We start from the raw sequence: 20,367 nt of genomic DNA, 5'->3' as shown, positions 1-20,367 counted from the left end.
GAGGAGGAAGGAAGGAAGGAAGGAAGGAAGGAAGGAAGGAAGGAAGGAAGGAAGAGAGACAGGAAGGAAGACAGAGGTGGTGGGGTGTGTATCAAAGGAACATAGAAACCAACCTCAACAAAACAGCTCACCATGACCAAAACTGGCAACAATTTGATCAAGAAAGCAATCAACAGTATTAGATTTTAACTTAAAGCATAAAATAATTACCTATGAATCCATCCTGATATAAATAGGAATTCACTGAATGAATAATCTGTGGAGAGGCCAAGTAATACATTCAGGAATAGGGAAAACAGAAACTCCTTCCTAGCCAAGAAATTAGCCAGTACCAATGGTTATAAGGCAGAGCCACTAACAGGAAAAGTCAGCTGTCCTCACAGTCTCACATCTGGACATTCCTCCATCCTAGTCTTGCCACTGGTGACTAACACAGAAGAAATGTGGACTCCTGATCCCAGGCTGACTGCCCATAATGAGTGGGTGTGATTGTATGATCTCAAGGATCCCTTCAGAGGGGATGAATGATTTTGTATGTGTGTGTGTGTGTGTGTGTGTGTGTGTGTGTGTGTGTGTGAGAGAGAGAGAGAGAGAGAGAGAGAGAGAGAGAGAGAGAGAGAGAGAGAGAGAGAAGAGAGTTCATTAAGTGGGCTTTAAGATAGTAATGATGGCCACAATGAAGAGGGAAGAGCTATGCAAATGCCTGGGAGCAGTGAAAGCTGGGAGGAGAGTGCCGGCTGCCCTGGGGCTTCCTGCCTCTCTAGTCCCAGAACTCTCCAGACCACCACCCACTCCTTCCCGGGCCACATCACCTCTTCCCTGTGTCAGGAGTTTCAGGATTTAAGCCCTAATCTCTCATTGAGCAATAGGAATCTGTTTCACATTCCAGAAGTTATAACACTAGCCAGCTGAGAGGAAGTTGCAGTTTTGCTCAAAGTGACCCTTGGAAACGCAGTCACCACACTCCAAAGACACAGAAAGATCCCTCCATCAGGTCATCTTCCCAGCCCAGCTAGACCACGAGGAGAAAGAAAATGAGTTCAACATAAACAATGAATCCGGGACATGTGATTTCTCATTCCATTTTCTGACTAATGATCTGTGTTTGGAGAAAAGCTCTTGCTAATTCTGTGTCAAAAGACTTTTAGGAAAGTACCTGCTTGCTCCAGTCACCACGCTGGGTTTTTTGTTTTTTGAATTTTTTTATTCTTAATTACGTGTCCAGAGGTATAAGCATGTGAGTGCAGTGTCTGTGGAGGCCAGAAGAGGGCATTAGATTCCTTGGAGCTGGAGTTGCAGCCATTGTGAGCCACCTGACATAGGGGCTGGGAATGGAACCCAGGCCCTCTGAAAGAGCTGTATGTGATATGCTTTCAATCACAGAGCCATCTCTCCAGCCTGCTTGTTTGTTTTTAAACTTAAGAACTAGGGCTGGAAAGACAGCTCCGCCGTAGTCACCAGCAAAGTGCTGCTCTTACAGAGAACATTTTGGTTCCCAGCACCCACATCAGATGAACCACAACCACCCGTAACTAGCTAGGACTAGTTCACTTACCTACATTCTCACTTTGCTACCCATCCAGCTTCTGTCATGTACATTTACAAGTCACATTTTTTTTCAAACAAACTGATTACTGATGATTCATCTTCCTGTCTACAGTTTCCCTGCAGAATGGCAGCTTTTCATGATGCAATATTCTCAATGTGACAAGCCATTGCTCAATGGTATGTGTTTTCTCCTACCAGTGGGGAACCGAGGCAGCAACTATGAATTGTCCTTGCCACACAGGTTTGGAAAACTGGAGAAATGAGCCCCCACGGGAGCCCAGGGGACAAGAGCTCTCCAAGGCTACTCATAAGGCAAAGGCTTCCCTGGGACTCCTTTTGAGTGAAAACCTGACTACTCGGGGCAGAGAAACACATTGTCAAATGGTTGCAAAGGCTAGTTCTGCTGTGGGACCCACTGGCCACTGCAGGATGGGAGGCAGAGTGGCTGTCCAATGCACTAAGAAGGTCAGCCAAACATGTCTGTAATAGAATGTGCTTTTGAGGAAGAAAAACTAGTCAAAGTTTTATCAAAGAACTAGGAAGACACACAGATTCCCGAGGCCCTCATGGCTTTGCCTTTTCATCTGAAAGCTCTAAGCCAAACATTACAGTTGTTTTCAGGAAGATATGGATGCTGGATGAATTGTCTCTTCTTTGACCACTAGCCAAAGACTATTGACCAACCTCTGCTCAGGTTCGATGTTCAAACTGCTGATAAGAATCACTTTATGACAATACACAATCTATGGAAGCAAACACAAGCTGAGGAGAGAAAAACACAAACCAAAATAATAGATGTCCATATTCTTTCTACTAACCTTATGGGTTTTGTCTTAAAATGCCTCAGGCTAAAACTAGATGTAGCCTTTCCCCAAGGCAGGAGCCGGCTTGATAATCTTCGTGGTCTTTTTTCTGATTAGCCCTTGAAACTGTCTTGTGTGCTATGAATATTTAATGGTATTGTCTATAAACAGGTTACACAGACGGTGGAAACTTGGGTAATTAACATGAAGGTAAGAGTTAGCGCTCGACAGCTGCTTTACATATCCAGTGGTATTCGAGCCATGCGGCACATTTGCATCGCGCTCAGCCTTATTATTCCAAATTACAGAAGAGGACGCTGAAGTTTGGCAGCAGCGAATGGTAACTGTCGGGCTCTAAAGCCCTCTCCAATTTTTTTCAGCACATCCTTTGCCTAGTGTTTATTTGATGTTTGGAAAACACGCTCACATGTGTGAAAGTTTTCTTCTCTCGAAATCAGAATAGACACTAATGAAAACGATTACTCCTCCTCTGGCAGAGAACAATTGTAAACAGAAAATATTTCTGAGTGTTTAGCGAGTCTCAGAGCATCTATACTATGTGGGGAATAGAATTAAGAGCAGCAGAATCACCATGAAAACACACCTGCATGTGTGCCTATGAGGGTATTTCTAGAAAGGTCTAGCTGAGAAGGAAAGATCTACCCTGAATGCAGGCAGTAGGATCCCACTGGCTGGGTCCCGGGCTGAATAGAAAGGGAGGGAGGGAGCCAACCACTGACTGCAGATACAGACAGGGTGACGAGCTGCCTCAAGCTCCGGCAGCCATGCCTCCACTGTTAGGGTGGATAAGTACCCCAAAACTGTGAGCCAAAACAAACCTTCCTTACACTGTTTTGTCAGGTGTTTGTTACAACAGTGAGAAAAGTAGTGAACCTATGAGCTACAGGTGCAGGCTTCCACCCACAAACACGTTTTTCAATACAAAGGAAGTATCGTTCCATCGTGTCTATGACTATTACTGTGGCCCCCTTTGTTCTGGCACGTTGGGGTTTCCCACTGGCTGGATTGCTATCATTTTTTTCCCCTCTCTTGCGATTTCATCTTCAACCTTTTCTTCTCCAGTGTTCAAAGGATGGTTTGCAGGCTGCACTCACTGTCTCTCTTCTTCCAGCTGCATCTTCGCCCTGGTTTATAGACTTCCCTCTCTGCAGCCGTCTCCACTGGGAAAAGGCCAGGGTGGGTGGAGTGACTTAAATCACGTGATTGCGCCATTGTGGTCAGGCAGAGCGTCACCTCGTACCTCTGCCTGAGGGATGGACTGTGCTCACCCCTGAGCCCAGCTTCCTAGAAGTTCCTAGACAGTGTGGCTCTGTCCCATAGGTGTGAGTCTTAACTGCTTCTGTATTTCCAGGAGTCTTCTGCCTCCAGCACGTGTCCTGAGACAATGCCTGTCTCTACATGGATTGCACTCTCTTTATTCCTAGCTCCATTGTGTTGGACTAGATGACATCACTATATAATTGATATAAAAGGAGGTGGATTGAAAGAGAGTTCCAGGGACTCAGTTCTGGTCCTTTAGCACCTAGTTCCAGTACAGAAGAAGCGCAGCTCTCTGTATCCTGCTTCTTCAGCTCTGAGCAATGACTCAAGATCAAGAGTGGACGGATGAAACTTTCTGGGGTCTTGTTGACCAATTGCCTTGGTCCAAATGATAAAACATAAAGTGCTGGAGTGTTTCATCAAACCAACCCCACTGGCACTCTGCATGATGCCTATTCCTTCTTGATATCTATCAATGAAGGTATGCATTTTTGTACCTGTGTATGTTTGTGTGTGGTACCTGTATGTAGGTCTGTGTGGGTGAGTGGATGTACACATGCATGTGGAGATCAGAAATCGACATGAGGTGCTTTCCCCAATCCCTTCTAGTTTCCATTCTCTTGTTTTTGAGACGGAGTCTTTCACTGGACATGGAGCTTACCCACTGACTACACAGGGTGGCCAGCAAACCCCAAGGAAACTCTTGTTTCTACTTCTCTGGCACTGGGATTACAAGCATGTGCTACCACACTCAGCTTTGTGTGTGCATGGTGGGGTACTGGACATACAAACTTAGGTCCTCATGCTTGTGGGGTAACCACTTTAAGAACTGAGCCATCTCCCCACGTCCTGCATTATGTTTTCACAGAAATCCATAAATTTCTTAACGGGAAATGCAATGCACCTCAGACAAACACAATGCTAATTTTACATATGTTCAATGCACACATTTTCTCCCAAGGACAATATTTGACATTTGTTCTACATCTGAATGGTGGTCTTTCATTTCCAGTGAAAATCCCTACACTCTGCACCTGCTATGGCGCCAAATGATGCTCATAGGTAGGACTCTAGAACAGGTCACAAAGGGTTAAACAGTAGCATGGTGCTTCTTCCAGAGCAGGCAAGGCTGCCCTGTAAGACAGCCAGTAGAGACCTGACCACTTCCCCAAGCCTCCGAGTATGCAGATTCATCCGCTGCTAAATTTATCATGGAGTTCAGCTATACCTTACACATTCATCAAAAGGGGAAAAATATAACAATATCTTTACCTTATTGTAAATTCTGGACACCAAACTCCGCTGAAGAACCCTTTCTCGAAAATTCAATGCTTTCAGCAAAAAGGCAAGATGGCCCACTGTGTCAGTGTTAAATGCCAGGAAACTGGAGAGAAAAGACAGAGACCATTGCTGTTAGTTTGGCTTTTAAAGAGTCCCCCAAGGATGATTTGTAAGGGCTAGTGAGAGCCGGAGAGATGGCTCAAGTGGTTAAGAACACACACTGCTCTTGTAGAGGACATGAGTTCAATTCCCAGACAAGCTGCCTGTACCACCAGCTCCAAATGAGCCAATGTCTCTGGCCTCTGTAGGCACCTGCACTCACATGCATAAATGCACACACAGACATACATACATGTAAGTCTAATTTTTAAAAATTTAAAAAAAAATGAAAGAGCCAGAAAGATATCTCAGTGAGTAAAACATTTGCTACACAAACCTAATGACTTGAGTTCAATCCTTGGATTCTGTAGTGGAAGAAGAAAATCAACTCCCAAAAGTGGTCTGTTAACCTCCACACATACACTTTGGCACATGTGTGTGCACACACAGACATGTGATGATGGTGGTGATGATAATTATTACTATTATAACAATATATATTTAAAAACCAAAAGGCACTTTCTCCCTATAGGAAGGCATTGTGAACATTGTGAACATGCTCCTCCATCCCTCCTCCCATTGGCATATCTGTGTTTCTTTTCAGTACTTTCTGGTGAGTGCTTGGCTCTGGTTATTCTACATGTTTATCCTTATGATATAGAAGTAATATGGCATCCTGCTTTTCCTACATACTATGGCACCTTAAGTAAGGGTCAATATTTTATATGCAGCTTTTCTTTATTAACAGTTATATAATTTCCATCAAGTGAAGCTTATAACAACATTCAGTATTTTTTGAGTTATTATCTAGTATTGATGTTTTTAATAAATATTTTTATTTTATAATTAATTTAATTTTACATATCAGCCACGGATTCCCCTGTCCTCCCTCTTCTCATCCCCCAGCCTTCCCCTGCATCCACCCCCATTCCCATTTTCTCCAAGGCAAGGTCTGCCCTGAGGAGTCAGCCCAGCCTGGTAGATTCAGTTGAGGCAGGTCCAGTCCCCTCCTCCCTGCACCAAGGCTGAGAAAAGTGTCTCAGCATAGGCCCTAGGTTCCAAAAAGCCAGCTCATGCATCAAGTACAGGTCCCAGTCCCACTGCCTGGGGCCTCCTACACAGTTCAAACTCATCAACTGTCTCACTTAACCAGAGGGCCTGGTCCAGTTCCATGGGGGCTCCTCAGCTATTGGTTCATAATTCACATGTTTCCGCTAGTTTGGCTATGAACATATGATTTTCAACAAAGAAGCCAAAACTGTACAATTGAAAAAAGAAAGCATCTTCAACAAATGGTGCTGGCATAACAATGTCAACATGTAGAAGACTGCAAATAGATCCATATCTGTCACCATGCACAAAACTTAAGTCCAAGTGGATCAAAGACCTCAACATAAATCCAGTTACTCTAAACCTGATAGAAGAGAAAGTAGGAAGTAGTTTTGAACGCATTGGCACCCGAGATCACTTCCTAAATATAACACCAGTAGCACAGACACTGAGAGAAACAAATAATAAATGGGACCTCTTGAAACTGAGAAACTTTTGTAGGGCAAAGGACATGGTCAATAAGACAAAACGACAGCCTACAGAATGGGAAAAGATCTTCACCAACCCCACATCTGACAGAGGGCTGATATCCAGAACATATAAAGAACTCAAGAAATTAGACATCAAAATACTCAACAGTCCAATTAAAAAATGGGCTATAGAACTAAACAGAGAATTCTCAATAGAAGAAGCTCAAATGGCTGAAAGACATTTAAAGAATTGCTCAACATCCTTAATCATCAGGGAAATGCAAATCAAAATGACTCTGAGATACCATCTTACACCCATCAGTATGGTGATATTTTATTTGTACTGAAATGTGATTTTATTTGTATGTTAATAAATAATGTTGCCCGGGGGTCGGAGCTATTAATAAGCCATAGCGAAAGCTGGACGGTGGTGGTCCACGTCTTTAATCCCAGCACTTGGTAGGCAAAGCTAAGTAGATCTCTGTGTGTTCAAGGATACGGCCAGCATTGGGTCCACACGCCTTTAATCTCAATACCAACCATAGAAGACCTGGAGGTCTGTACAGACAGGCAGTGACAAGGCGGTCATGTGGTTGGGTTTACAACCAATGAGAAGGCAGAACAGAAAGTCTTTATAAAGACAGACACACAGGAAGTAGGTCTCTTTCAGAGAGGTAGGACCACCGTGAGAGGAAGGGTAAGGTTTTAGCTCTTAGCTCTGACCTCTTGGCGTTCTTCTTTGCATTGGTTCTGTGTTTCTTATTTAATAAGATGGTTGGTTACATCTACACACCAGAATGGCTAGTATTGAGTTTTTATTGAGAATTATCTCTATTGAGTTATTATTATCTAGCATGTAGATTCCATCATAATTAAAACACTGTTTAGGAAACTGAAGTTCAGAAGGATGCAGTCACTGGATGTCACACAGAGACTTGGTGGGTTTTATTTGGGGGTACACCAGTGCTGGAGGGAATAAGTGCCCTAGAGGGCAGAAGGCAAGCACAGAGTAATAGATTATGCTTTCCCTCATGGGGTAGCCATTGATACCTTTCCTATTTGGCTAATGGGGAAAATGAAACATGGGGCATCAATAGACATAAAGACCGATCATCAAAATGGCCCCCACCCTGGGCTTTTCCTCACACACATCAACTTGGTGTTGACTTTGTGTTTCTTCCCCATGAACCTCCCAATAACCTAGATCACAAGGTCCAGAGATGCCAGTGAGATGGCTCTGCATGTATAGGCACTGGCCATCAAACCTGATGACCCAAGTTCAATTCCCGGGACCCACATGTTGGAATGAGAGAACAGAAGTGAGTGCCCTCTGACCTCCACACAGAGGTCCGTACTCACACATGTAAATAATTAAATATAATTTTCTAAAAGGTGTGTTTTGCTAGCTTGCTTCTCTGTTGCTGTGATAAAACACTAGCCAAAACCAACTGGGTTTTTTTTTTTGGGGGTGGGGGGAGGAATTTATTTGGCTTATATTCCCTGGTCACTCGCCATCACTGAAGGAAGTCAGGGCAGGAACTCAAAGCAGGAACCTGGAGGCAGGAACTGAAGCAGAGGCCATGAAGGAGCATTGCTTACTGGCTGGCTCCTCATAGCTTGCTGAGACTGCTTTCTCATACAACCCAGCACCACGTGTCTAGGGGTGGCACCATCTCTGAAGGGATGGACCCTCACACATCAACCATTAATCAAGAAAACCACCCATGGACTTTGCCCATAGGCCAATCTGATGGGTGCATTTTCTCAATGGAGTTCACTCCCAGCTGGCCCTTGGTTATGTCAAGTTAACTAAAAACTAACCAGTATGTATGAAGTTAATTCATACTAAGGTTTTCCCATAGCTTGCCTCCCCTTTCCCTATGTCCTGAGAAAGTGAATGATTATAAGACCAAAATAAGTCAGATTCCTACTAATTAAACCTTAAAGACCCAAGTAGCTGCTGTTCATTCTAAGCAGAAGAGGATCCTTCATGAACCAGAATGGCAAAGTGCTGACTGGGCAGTTGCCTTTCATGGAGACAGAAGGCAGAGGAGGATGTTTACACACCAGCTCCTGGGAAATCTCAATTATATGTCAATTCTCATTCCAAACCTAGCTTCAGAAAGCCAAGCTCCTGTCTCAGTCTAGTTCATAAAAGGTATAAAGAACTTACATGGTTTGTTTTTTAAAACATGTCTTAGCCATCCAGGGGCTATTCTATGAAACCTGGAGCTGTGAATGTTTGTGTTGGAAACCACCATTCTATCTTGGGATGTTTACCATAGGTCAATGTCTATTCCCTTGAAGCTGTGCACTGTGTGTGCAGGACCTCACCCACACATCTGTGTCCCCTGTGAATCCAAGGAAGTCATCCAAAGTAGAAAGCCTTTGAAACCTGGACCACTGCTAAAGGGGATCTCTTGGATAACTTTACAAGGAAGTCAGAAAGACTGTAGAAGTAAAACTAGATTAAATGCGAATGCGTCTCATTGGTCACCAGTGAAACGCAAATGGAGACTGGAGTGAACCAGCACACTCCATCCAGCAGTCTGTCCAAGATGAAATATATTGTGCCAAATGTTGCCAAAGACACAGAGAAGCCAGAATGCTTATACCTACTCATCAAAGTGTCAAATGGTCACACTCATTCTGGAAATCTCTCACAGCTTCTCATAAAATAAGCACATGTGCTATGACCTAGCAATTCCATGTCTCCTACATGCCCAAGAGAAATCAAGAGAAACGGCTTATGTAAGAATAGTCATAGCTGTCCTGCTCATTGGAGTGAAAAGCTAGAAACGCTCAGGTGTCTATCCGTTATAAGAGAATGGAAAACAAATCAGAGTATATCCATAAAATAGCACTCAGTAATAAAAAGGGAAGAAGTAATACATATGACACCATGAGTAAATCTCAGAAAGCATTATATTGAATTATTGAGGCAGCTACAAAAGAGTATAGACGGTATGTTCCATTTATATGAAATCCTAGAATGGGAAACTCTAGTCTTTGGTGGAAAAATATCAGAATAATGTCTATTCATTTGCCAAAACTCAACAAGTGTACATTTAAAACATATGAAAGGTATTATAAGAAAATTATACATAAGAGGAAAAGGAATTGTCTCCACAGGTTGAACTTGAGTAAACAATGCTATTTCAAAGTGTGCTAATGCCTTCAGTTTACTTCAAAATGCACAGGAAGGACATGAACTGATGAGTGACATCATCAGTGTATTCTAGTTAATGATGCCCTGACTATATGATGATGTTGATCTCATAAGCCTACAATAAAATTGAAAACTTACCCTTGCCTAGTGGTACCATGGCCATCATAAAACCACAGCACAACAGCCAGGTGTGTTATCACATGACTTTAATCCCAGCACTCAAGAGGCAGAGGAAGGTGAATCTGTCAGTTTGAGGCTAGTCTGTGTTGCAGAGTGAGTTCCAGGACAACCAGGGCTATACAGAGAAACCCTATTTTAAAATACAAAAAGAAAGAAAGGAAGGAAGATCACAGTGTAGTGGACAGCTGTTTTGTCTATGACCTTGAAGCACCACCCCTAGAGATGCAGCAGGTAATGGTTCCACCTACCTATGACCTTGAAGTACATGCCCCTGGGGCATGGCCTCTTGGTGACCCTTAAGACCTGACATGCGTATAGGCATTGTTTCCTTTGCTCTTTTGTGGGCCTTGGAAGTAGGACTGATTCAGGTGGCTGGAACAGCATTCCAGAACCTGTGTCAATTCTGTTCTGTACAATGAGTTTTCCCCTTAATAAATTCTTTTGCCCATTGAATAGGCTCTGTGGAATTCTCATTATATCTGCCACCCAATGAGGGGCACAAACCCACGACCCTGAGATTAAGAATCTCATGTTCTACCAACTGAGCAAGTTATAAGAAAAACTCAACAAACAAGGGTCAGGGCAGGGTTCTGTTTTTTGTCTTTACAGGATAATAGAATACTCATCTTCAAGAAATCATAAGGCCTTGGACACCTAGACATCTACAGCAGAAAGAAAGGACCTATTGGTACCAATAAACCCTACACGGTAATATCTCACTACCTAACATCAATATCTCTTTAACTCTAGAATAGTTGTGGTCCTGATTCAATTATAAATCAAGCTGGCTTTAGAGTTGTAATATGGCTCTCTCCTCTAAACCCAAACATATTGCTAAAAAAAAAAGTAGGAGATTCTGTCTCATATCAGAAGAGCCAACTGGTGTGGGATAGAAAAAAACCAATGATCTAGGGACCATTGTTGTCAAGATTCTATTTCTTTCCATGCTTATCCTTGATGTCTGGGAATCCTTTCTTGATTCACCATAAATCCAAACTTTCCATTTTGAGATTAATAATGTTCAAGTTTTCCATAGTGAAATATAAGTCTTTCCAATAGCAATCTCTGAAGTCTCAAAAAAAAAAAAAAAAAAAAGATGGGGCCCCACAACAACTACTCTACCCAGTCCAGAATGATGCCATTGTACCTAAGAACATTACTCAATGATCAGCTTTAGACTGAAAACTCTCCAGGACAGTTCCAAAATAAGATGGTCCATCATACTACACTTCTATCTAGAATCACAGACAGCCTTACCCATTACTCTGAAACTGGTTACAAAGTCTACAGCTAGTTCTATGGAGACCTAACTATCTAAGCTTTCTTAGAGGACCCCACAGAAACCATCACCCCCTAAACAGCAGGGAGCAGTTCTAAGAAAATGATGCCCCCTCTCCCAAAGTTTTCAATTTTTCAGGGTTATGGATAAATGGTTATAGGGTTGATGGGTGGAACAATAAAATTTAGACTCAGTATTCTCTTTAAGAAAAGAAAAAAGGGTAATGGATAGGTATAGTATGTTAAGGTAGATTATTGTATATACTAATAAACTTATTTATTAAAATATCAGCTCTTAGATAATTTTCACTGTTATGGATTCTTGTATACTGATACAAATATAAACCATTTTTATATTCATATTCGAGATAATTTGTATATAGATACAAATAAAAACTTTATTTGTTGTATTGTACATATATTCCTCTTCCTGTTTGAAATATTTTGTATATTGATAAAAATGTAAAATTATATTGTCATACTGTATGTATGTTCTACCTCTGTTTAGGATATTTTGTATATTGATACATATTAAGGATATTGCTCTCATATTGCATATTTCACTATACATTTCTACCTCTGTTTAAGATATTTTGTGTATTGTCACAACTTTGAGGTCATTGTCCTTATACTGTACATCTGTTTACAGACTGTTTACCTTGTTAATGTGAAGCCTTAGTCTTTAAGTTATTTAGATGACAAGAATTACAGGTTAATAGTCACCCATATTTGTCACATTTATAGTTATGTTAGTTAGGTTTTCCAGATTTACAGAAACATAGGTCAGATGGATAGGTAATCTTCAAACACTTCATAAACCTAGAGAATATGGCATTTAAATGTTTTTTATTAACTTAGATTTCTGTTGACATGAGACACAATTGCTCCTGGCAGCACCAACCTGATCCCAAGAGAATGTTGGGCTTCCAAGACACTTCGTTTGAAAGTTTGTTTTCTTCTTGGCACAAAATGACTTGCTGGGCAAAGAACTTCCCTTGCCTCGACTGCTGACATTATAAACACTGTCCTTTCCAGACAAGCAGGACACAAGGAAAAGCAACTACTGAACTCTGCCAAGACGGGGTAATATAGTCTTTCAATATTCCTACTTCTGAAAATGGTCTGTCAGACATACTAGGCCTGAAGCCAAACTGGATGCCCCAACAATGGTGTGAAAATTTAGGTGACTGTCTAGGCTGCCAGCTGTCTCTGTCTATTCTCACAAGAATTTCAAAAATTGCTTGCTTGCATTTTCCATTTTCTAAGGTATTATTATGTTCCTTCTTAGGTCTTCAATGGGATTGAAAACAAAATAGTTACAGTTACAACCTTATCATATCTTAGCTAGAACATGTTAAGTACTAGATTCAGATTCTTCAGGATAGGACAGCTATTGGAGTAATCTCTGTAATGTGCCATGTACCTATGTTCTGGACATCTCTGGATTTTAGTATGTGTCTCTTGTTTGATGTTGTTCTTGCTGGTTGTTATTCTATTTTTTTTAGGTTATTACTTTTCCCCTCTGCTGGACAATAATTGTTCCTATTATATATAGGTTTATATTAGGTTAGAACTTTCTTATTTAGACAAAAGGGGGAGATGGAGTGAATAGCTGTTCTGTCTATGACCTTGAAGCACTGCCCCTAGAGATGCAGCTGGTTATTGCTCTACCTGCCTATGACCTTGAAGTACACGCCCCCTGGGACGTGGCCTCTCGGCCACCCTTAGGACCTGAGATGCACACAGGCATCGCTCTCTTCAGTCCCTTGTGGGACTTGGATGCGGGACTGATCCAGGCAGCCAGAACAGTATTCCAGAACCTGTATCATTATGTTCTGTACGATGAGGTTTTTCCCCAATAAATTCTGTTGCCCATTAAAGGCTCCGTGGATTTCTCATTATATCACAGCACACTATGGGACTTGTGTGTTTGTGCAGACGCTGCTGCAAACAGCTTTTCTGTGCTGCTTTCCAGTCATATAAAAGTATATCAGCAAATAGGTATAAAACTTAATGCCATGCAATGATAATAAACAACTAGATTAGACTTTTATGTATTTACTCTGCTATAATTTATCATTATTCTAGCATACAAGGTAAAAAAAAAGTTGTTAAAATATTTACAATGTGTTACACAGTGTGCCACATTCCACTGGTGATGGCCTTGTAAACCCATGGTGGTACTGTGTCCTGTGATTTCACCAAGAGTCCAAGCTGAACACTGATCTATACTGTCCAGATTTGTTACATACACTCCATAATGCTCCTACTACAAAACGTCCTGAGGACTGCACTGACAGAACGCTTCCCTGCTGTCAAGTGACACATGACTGTGAACATGTGGTAGAGATTTAGCATGAACAGTAAGTGCATGTTCACAGTAGAGTTTCCATGGGAGCCTCTCCATGGGAGGTGAATACATGAATGTCCACCCTCACATCTTGCTGCACCTCTGAGACGTTTCAGAATCTAATACAGATAATGCTCCACTGTGAGGCAGAATCTTGACTCTCCTCAACATCCAGAGGCCTCTGTAGAGCTTTCTAGACTGATATGAGCAGTGAGGGTAACAGTGGCAGGCTCACCTGCAGGAGGGCAAGAGGCAGGACTTCCTGGAACAACCCAGGTACAATCCCTCCCAGAGCAACCTCTTTCCAGAGCTTTCCTCCCCGCCAAGCCATATTTGTCTTCCCCACCCCAGTTTCAGGAAGCCTTTCTGAGTCATGCCTGGTACCTCTACAGTCCAAATGAAGGAGAGCCTTGGGTGACCCCACAATGGCTGCCTGCTTGGAGAAACTTCATAGAATCAGGGAGTTCTCGGCCCTTCTTTCTGCATGCCCCCGCCTGCTCCTGGGTACTTCCCCTGGACATTGCCATTAAGAGTAGATTCACTCTGCCACATTGGAGTGTGAGTTCCACAGGAGCAGAGTCTAGCTATGGCTGTGTCACACCAATATGAAGAGCCATGTTGGGCACACAGGGAGTCCTGGAAATGTGTTGGTGGCAATAGCTCTCCTTACCAGAAAAACCAAAGTTCGGGATTTGAGTGAATATGCACCAACATATGGAATGAGCAAATCCTGGCTGTGTGGGAGAGAGAACTGTTCTAGAACTTGTTTAGTTCATTCCTAATTCTATAGAGTTTATTTAGGGCTTATGGTTTCAGAGTTTAGAGTCCAGGACCATCATGGTGGGGAGCATGGCAGCAGGCAAGCAGGCATGGTGCTGGAGTAGTAGCTGAGAGCTTACATCTTCAGACGCACCTACTAGGCTGAAAAAGCTAAGAATGGCCTGGGCTTTTGAAGCCTCAAAGCCCACGCCCAAGTGACACTTCCTCCAGCAAGGCCACATCTCCTAATCCTTCCCAAACAGTTCCACCAAGCATTCAAATATGTGAGCCTATGGAGGCCATTCTCATTCAAACCACCAGAGGTTAATAACTAGCACTTTCCAAATATTTACAATTGGAATACTGCCTTGGCACATCTCAAGTCTATCCTGGAAAATTTGTAGAGGGGTATCGATTTGCATATGCTAAGAGCATTCCATGCTCTAAGGATGGAAACAAGTCCTGCTCTGCTGTCAGGAACAGAAACAAAAGTGTGAATGGTTTGCAGCAAGCTGAGAACAAGGTTCCAGAAAAGACCCAACTGATGCTACCAGGGAACTGCACTCTCCTTTCAGCTCTTCCTTGGAAAACAGTCAAACCAGTAAGTGGGGGGCACTGTAAAGTCCTCAGTGGGGCTCGAAATGCTAAAACAGAGTCACTGGTTCCCTAAAGAAGTGTGTGAGGACAAACGGAGACATAAAAGTAAGAGAGACGTCATTAAAGCAGTTCAAGCTCTAAAATAAACTACAGTTTGATCAACAAAAAGTGAAGGGGCAAGGCTGAAAGGAGACAGGCCACAGCTCTCTACATTTTGCTTCATCCCAATGATTATGAGACTGCAATACATCATTTATTGTATAGTCTGTGGTTTTTTTAAAACTGGATTTATTTATTTTATTTGTATGATGTTCTGCCTACACATATGTATGTGTACCATGTGTGTTACTGGGACCCTCAGGGGCCAGAAGAGGACTGGATCCCCTGTAACTGCAGTTACACATGGTTATGGGAATTGAACCCAGGTCCTTTGCAAGAGAAACAAAGTGCTCTTAACCACTGAGCCATCTCTCCAGCCCCCTCTTCATATTTTCAGTCAAGATCATAAGACTGTATTTTCTAATCATTTTTAAATTAGTTAAGTATATTTGAGTTATAGTGAGTAATACTTAGTTTCTAAAGAAAAGTGATAATTTAAAAAAAAATACTGTGAGCTCTCCCAAAGTAGAATAAAAGAAAAAAATGTATGGGCATGAAACAATAGAGCAGAAAAGAGATGTCTTAATTTCATTTACTTTGCTGTGATAAGACACTGTGACAACGCAACTTAATGGAGAAAAGGTTTATCTGGTTCACAGTCCTGGGTTACAGTCCATCACTTCTGGAAAGCCAAGGCATCAGGAGCCAGTGTCAGGCAGCCAGTCACACCACGTGCACAGTTAAAAGCAGAACAACAACCTGATGCGTGCTCACCAGTACTCAGCCTACCCTCCTCCCAGTCCAGGGCCAGCGCGTGACATGGTGCTGCCCTTCCCACTCCAGTTAACCCAACAGGACAATCTCTCACAGGCTGCCCACGGGTGAACCTGACCTGGACATTCCTGGATGAGATTCCTTCTCAGGTGATCCTACATTGTGTCAAGGTGAGGGAGAGAACTAACACCAGCTGGGTACATCTGAGGAGCAGCTCAGGGAGCAGGGGTCATCTGAAAAATACTGCTAAGCTGGATTAAGTTCTGGAAAGACTGAGCCACAGCAATAAAGCAAAGAGACACCACAATAGACAGGCACAGAAGGACAAAGAGGACACAGGCGAAGGTGGGACTTACCAAAAGTGACCATGAAGACAAAGTTTTAACAGTCCTAAAGCATTGGGTTAACTCAAGGGTTAAATCTTGTCCCAAGCTCGGGTCATTTTAAAATCACTTATTGATTTCTTCCAACCAAATAAGAAGTTCTCCCCAAACATGTCAACAATAACACCCTAAAGCCGAGAAGCATAAAACGGGAAGCAGCTGACGGGTCAGTGGGTAAAAGCAGCTGCTGCCAAGACCGACTGTCGGGGTTCGATCCCCAGAAGTCATATGGTAGAAGCCCAGAACTGACTCCTGCAAGTTGTCCTCTGACCTCTGCACACGTGCTGGGCGTGCGTGCTCTTGCACGCGGGCACACACACACACACCAAATGTAAGACATTTTACAAAGGCATATCAAATTAAGAGAATAAAGGATTGTCATAATCACATACTTTCCATAGATGCAAAAAATTCATTTGATAAAATTTATAATGTAGTAATAACAAATGTGCACTAAAATAATAAAGAGAAATTTTTAAGGAAATCGTATCTCTCAGAAAACAACATTATTTTCTTAAATTTTATTATACTTACTATTTGTGTGTTTGTATGTATGTGTGTATGCATGTGTGTATCTGTGTGTGCATGTGATGCGTGTGCATGCATATGTATGTGTGCTTGTGTGTGTCTTTGCACATGTGTGCCTATGTGTACCTGTGTGTACATATGTGTGTGTGCATGTGTCTGCATACTGGAGGTGAGAAGGCAGCCTGTGCTCTAAACAACAATTACTGTTGTTACTTTACATGTAGAGTTTAGTGGCCTTCAGCTCACTCACATTATTATTATTTAAAGATTTAATCTTATTTTTAATTATGTGTATATGTGTGTGTCTATGTGTGGGTATACACATGTGAGTGCAGTGCCCAGCAAGGCCAGAAGAGGGCGTCAGATCCTCTAGAGCTGGAGTTAAGATGTTTGTGAGCCTGACATAAAATCACAAACTTACTTAAAACATGATGAGGTTTTTGTTCTTACTGTTTTGAGAATGAAATTTTCACTTGACCACCTGGTTCACAAGCATGAACGTTGCAGATGACAATGTGGTCCAGAGAAGCTCAAATCTGGACACTCCTGCATGCTGCTGGTAGCAACTGTAGCATGAAAAATATTTGGAGCTGTCTAATAAAGTCAAAATGGGCGTACACCACAATAGAGCAATTCCATTCCGGGGTAACAGACCATAGAGGAGTGTTTTTCAAACAATAGGTTACAAGTCAGTAATGAGTCATGAAATCAGTTTAAAGGATTGAGATCAATATCCCTTAAAAAAAAAAAAAACCACCAGAAAACTTCTTGAGTACTGGAAAAGTCAGGTTATCTCATGGAATTGGCTTCAGTTGTATCTGAGGTGGTGGGCTCACTCTACAGATGTCTGTGGTTTTGTAGGATGTACATTTTGCTCCAATCTGAAAAGCCCTACAAAGACTCTCCCCTTGTTTCCCAGAAGAAAAAAAAAATTCCCCGTGTTCACCAGAAAACATGAGCAATGCGTTTTACCAATTTGTAAAAAATATCAAAATATTGAACACAACTCAAATACTGATCAAAGGTGGAGACTTGAACAAGACAGTCAAATTGTGGCATTTATACATGCAGAACTATTATGACAAGTTGCAACGAAACTTCCTGTAACTTAGATAAACCATAGAAGCAAAATCTCAGGTGAAAACAGAAAGCTATAGAGTACATCAGATACTATGCCTTTTCAGTTGAGGTTAGAGGCAATATACTAAAAATAAATAAAAACAACCCAGACATAGATTCCCCAAACTGGACTGGCTGGGGTCAGACCTGAGCCCTGCCACCCATAGGCCATGAAATTTGAGAAAAACACTTAACTTCCACGCCTCAGTTTCTCCTTCCACCTGTAAAATGTAAATACGAACCTGCCTCATGAAGTTTTAAGATTTAAACTCACACAATAAATAGCGAAAAAGGAACCTGAGAGAAAGGGCAGAGCCTGAAATATTTTAGGTCGTAAGTTGGGTGGTAGGCACATAAGAATTTTACATCATCGCTACTGCATTTGCCTACATCAGATACTAGATTTGTCAAACAAAGGGAAGATGACTCAATGTCAAGGCTCTGTAAACAGGCTCAGAGTAAAACCCTTAAGGAGGTAAGGATGCTGTCTTGGGTGATGTGTACCTGGTTCTCAGCTTGTCGCCAGCAGTTGCAGTCCAGTTCTGTATCAGCCCCAAGACTGGGTTCTTCTTATGCTGCTTGGTGTTCTGGGCCAGCAGTTCCCGGGCCACAACCTGCACAGAGAGTTAGTTTATCCTCCATCAGCCATGTCTCGCAAGTGTGGGACCTATCAATGTCCTCAAAAGCTGCAGCCAGATGAAGTCCACTTGCCATTAGCAAACTCCTTAGAGAGAAAGAAATCTAAGACCCCATCCTTCCGGGGGCCTCCATATCCCATGGTAGATATGTGGCATTTTCCAGACCATTTCAATCCCTGCCCATGGCTGAGTCCTAACTCTGGAGAACAGCTCTCTCTCCCCTGGCTTCTGCCAGCCTCTCACACTAGCCTTGGCACCAACCATCTTAGTCAATGCGTCATGTGAAAGCTGCTTGCTTCCAATAGCCCAGATGTCTCCCTTCCCTTTTCTGTCATTGACATTCTCAGGTTGATTCAGTCTTTGGAGAATACTACTATAAAATATGCTAGGCGGTGGTGGCGCATGCCTTTAATCCCAGTACTCAGGAGGGAGAGGCAGGCAGATCTCCATGAGTTCAAGGTCAGCCTGATCTACAGAGTGAGTTCCAGGACACACAAAACCGCAGAGAAACCCTGTCTCGATGCTGCCCCCCCCCAAAGAAAAACCCACAAGCAAAGCAATCTGTCAATATCCATTAATTTATCAATATTTACTCTCCAGTGACTTTAAAGTTACCATTTTGTTTCAAAATACTGAATACTGTTGCAGATCTGTTCAAAGATCTCTCTGAATCAACCACAGAAGGGACTCAGTGGACAGTGCACAGCTGGTATTAGACGTGTGAGTGACGTACCTTGGCCCCACCTGCCACTGACTAAGCCCCTATAGGAAGAAAGAACCGAAGCAGAACCAGCTGAGCCTTGAACCACATTGCTGAAGCTCAGGCCACATGACGACTGCAGTCACACTCAGAAACGGCTGTCAGGGCACCAAGCCTGTGCCGACTCATTTCCTCAGCTCTCGATTTTAGGACATTTTCTTCATTACTTCACAATAGCATACATCATCATCATATCTCTCTCTCCCTCCCTCCCTCCCCCTCCTCTCTCTCTCTGTCTCTCTCTCTGTCTCTCTCTGTCTCTGTCTCTCTGTCTCTCTCTCTCTGTCTCTCTGTCTCTCTCTCTGTCTCTCTCTCTCTGTCTCTCTCTCTCTCTCTCTCTCTCTCTCTCTCTCTCTCGTGTGTGTGTGTGTGTGTGTGTGTGTGTGTGTGTGTGTGTGTGTCCAGTTTTGCCTTTTTTCATGGGTTCCAGGTATCAGATTTCAGGTCCTCATGCTTTCATGACAAGCCCTTTCCTTTCCCACTGAGCCACCTCTGCCACCCCAAACCCTGTGTATGATTTTTGTTTTGTTTTTAACTTTATTTAAGGGAGAATCTTAGTAAGTTTCTCCAGCTGGTCTCAGACCCACAATCCTCTGGCCTCAGCCTTCTGAGTACCTTGATTACAGGACTGCACCCCAGGCCCTGCATTTCTGAAATGCTTTTACATGGATTATATATGGATATGATATGTGATTTCATTCACAACAGCATCCTAAGCAATCCTTTGATTTTCATTGTGACATAGGAATCTACTTATCTGCTGAATGTCTGTATAATATTCTGTTTGGCCAAATCATAACTCGTTAAACATTTCCACTCAGTAGGATATTTAGGTCACTTCTAGTTGCATGGTATCATATGTGTGCATGTGTGTGCAGTGTGTGTAGTACACACATGTGAGTAGATACACTCACCCATGTATGGGAGTGTGAGGGCAGAAGTAAATGTCAGGCTTCTTATCCCCACCCCACCCCCACCCCCACCCCCAGGGTTTTTTTTGTTTGTTTGTTTGTTTGTTTGTTTTTCTGCGACAGGTTTCCTGGATGAACTTGGAGCTTGCCATTTGGCTAGGCTGGCTGGCAGGGAGCCCCTGGGGTCTGCCTGTCTCAGCTCCCTGACTGCTAGGGTTAAAGTTGCACACAGCCACACCCAACTTTTACATGGGTGCTGAGGATCTGAACATAGGTCCTTCATGCCTACC

General features: G+C 42.6%; 1 protein-coding gene across 1 annotated transcript in view; it reads right to left on the bottom strand.

Annotated features, from left to right (window-relative positions):
* Nucleotides 1-20,367, bottom strand: part of Acoxl (acyl-CoA oxidase like) — a 292,744-nt gene that overhangs the window by 82,214 nt on the left and 190,163 nt on the right. The window contains exons 14-15 of the mRNA XM_037205208.1: nucleotides 18,273-18,382; nucleotides 4,905-5,016 (exon numbers count right to left, since the gene is read on the bottom strand). Of these exons, the coding sequence (XP_037061103.1) occupies nucleotides 4,905-5,016; nucleotides 18,273-18,382 (222 nt within the window). The remainder of the gene's footprint in view (nucleotides 1-4,904; nucleotides 5,017-18,272; nucleotides 18,383-20,367) is intronic.

Source organism: Peromyscus leucopus, chromosome 4 (assembly GCF_004664715.2).
Source record: "Peromyscus leucopus breed LL Stock chromosome 4, UCI_PerLeu_2.1, whole genome shotgun sequence".
NCBI lineage: Eukaryota > Metazoa > Chordata > Mammalia > Rodentia > Cricetidae > Peromyscus > Peromyscus leucopus.
Note: the sequence above shows the minus strand (reverse complement) of the source record. Positions and strands in the feature narration are given on the sequence as shown.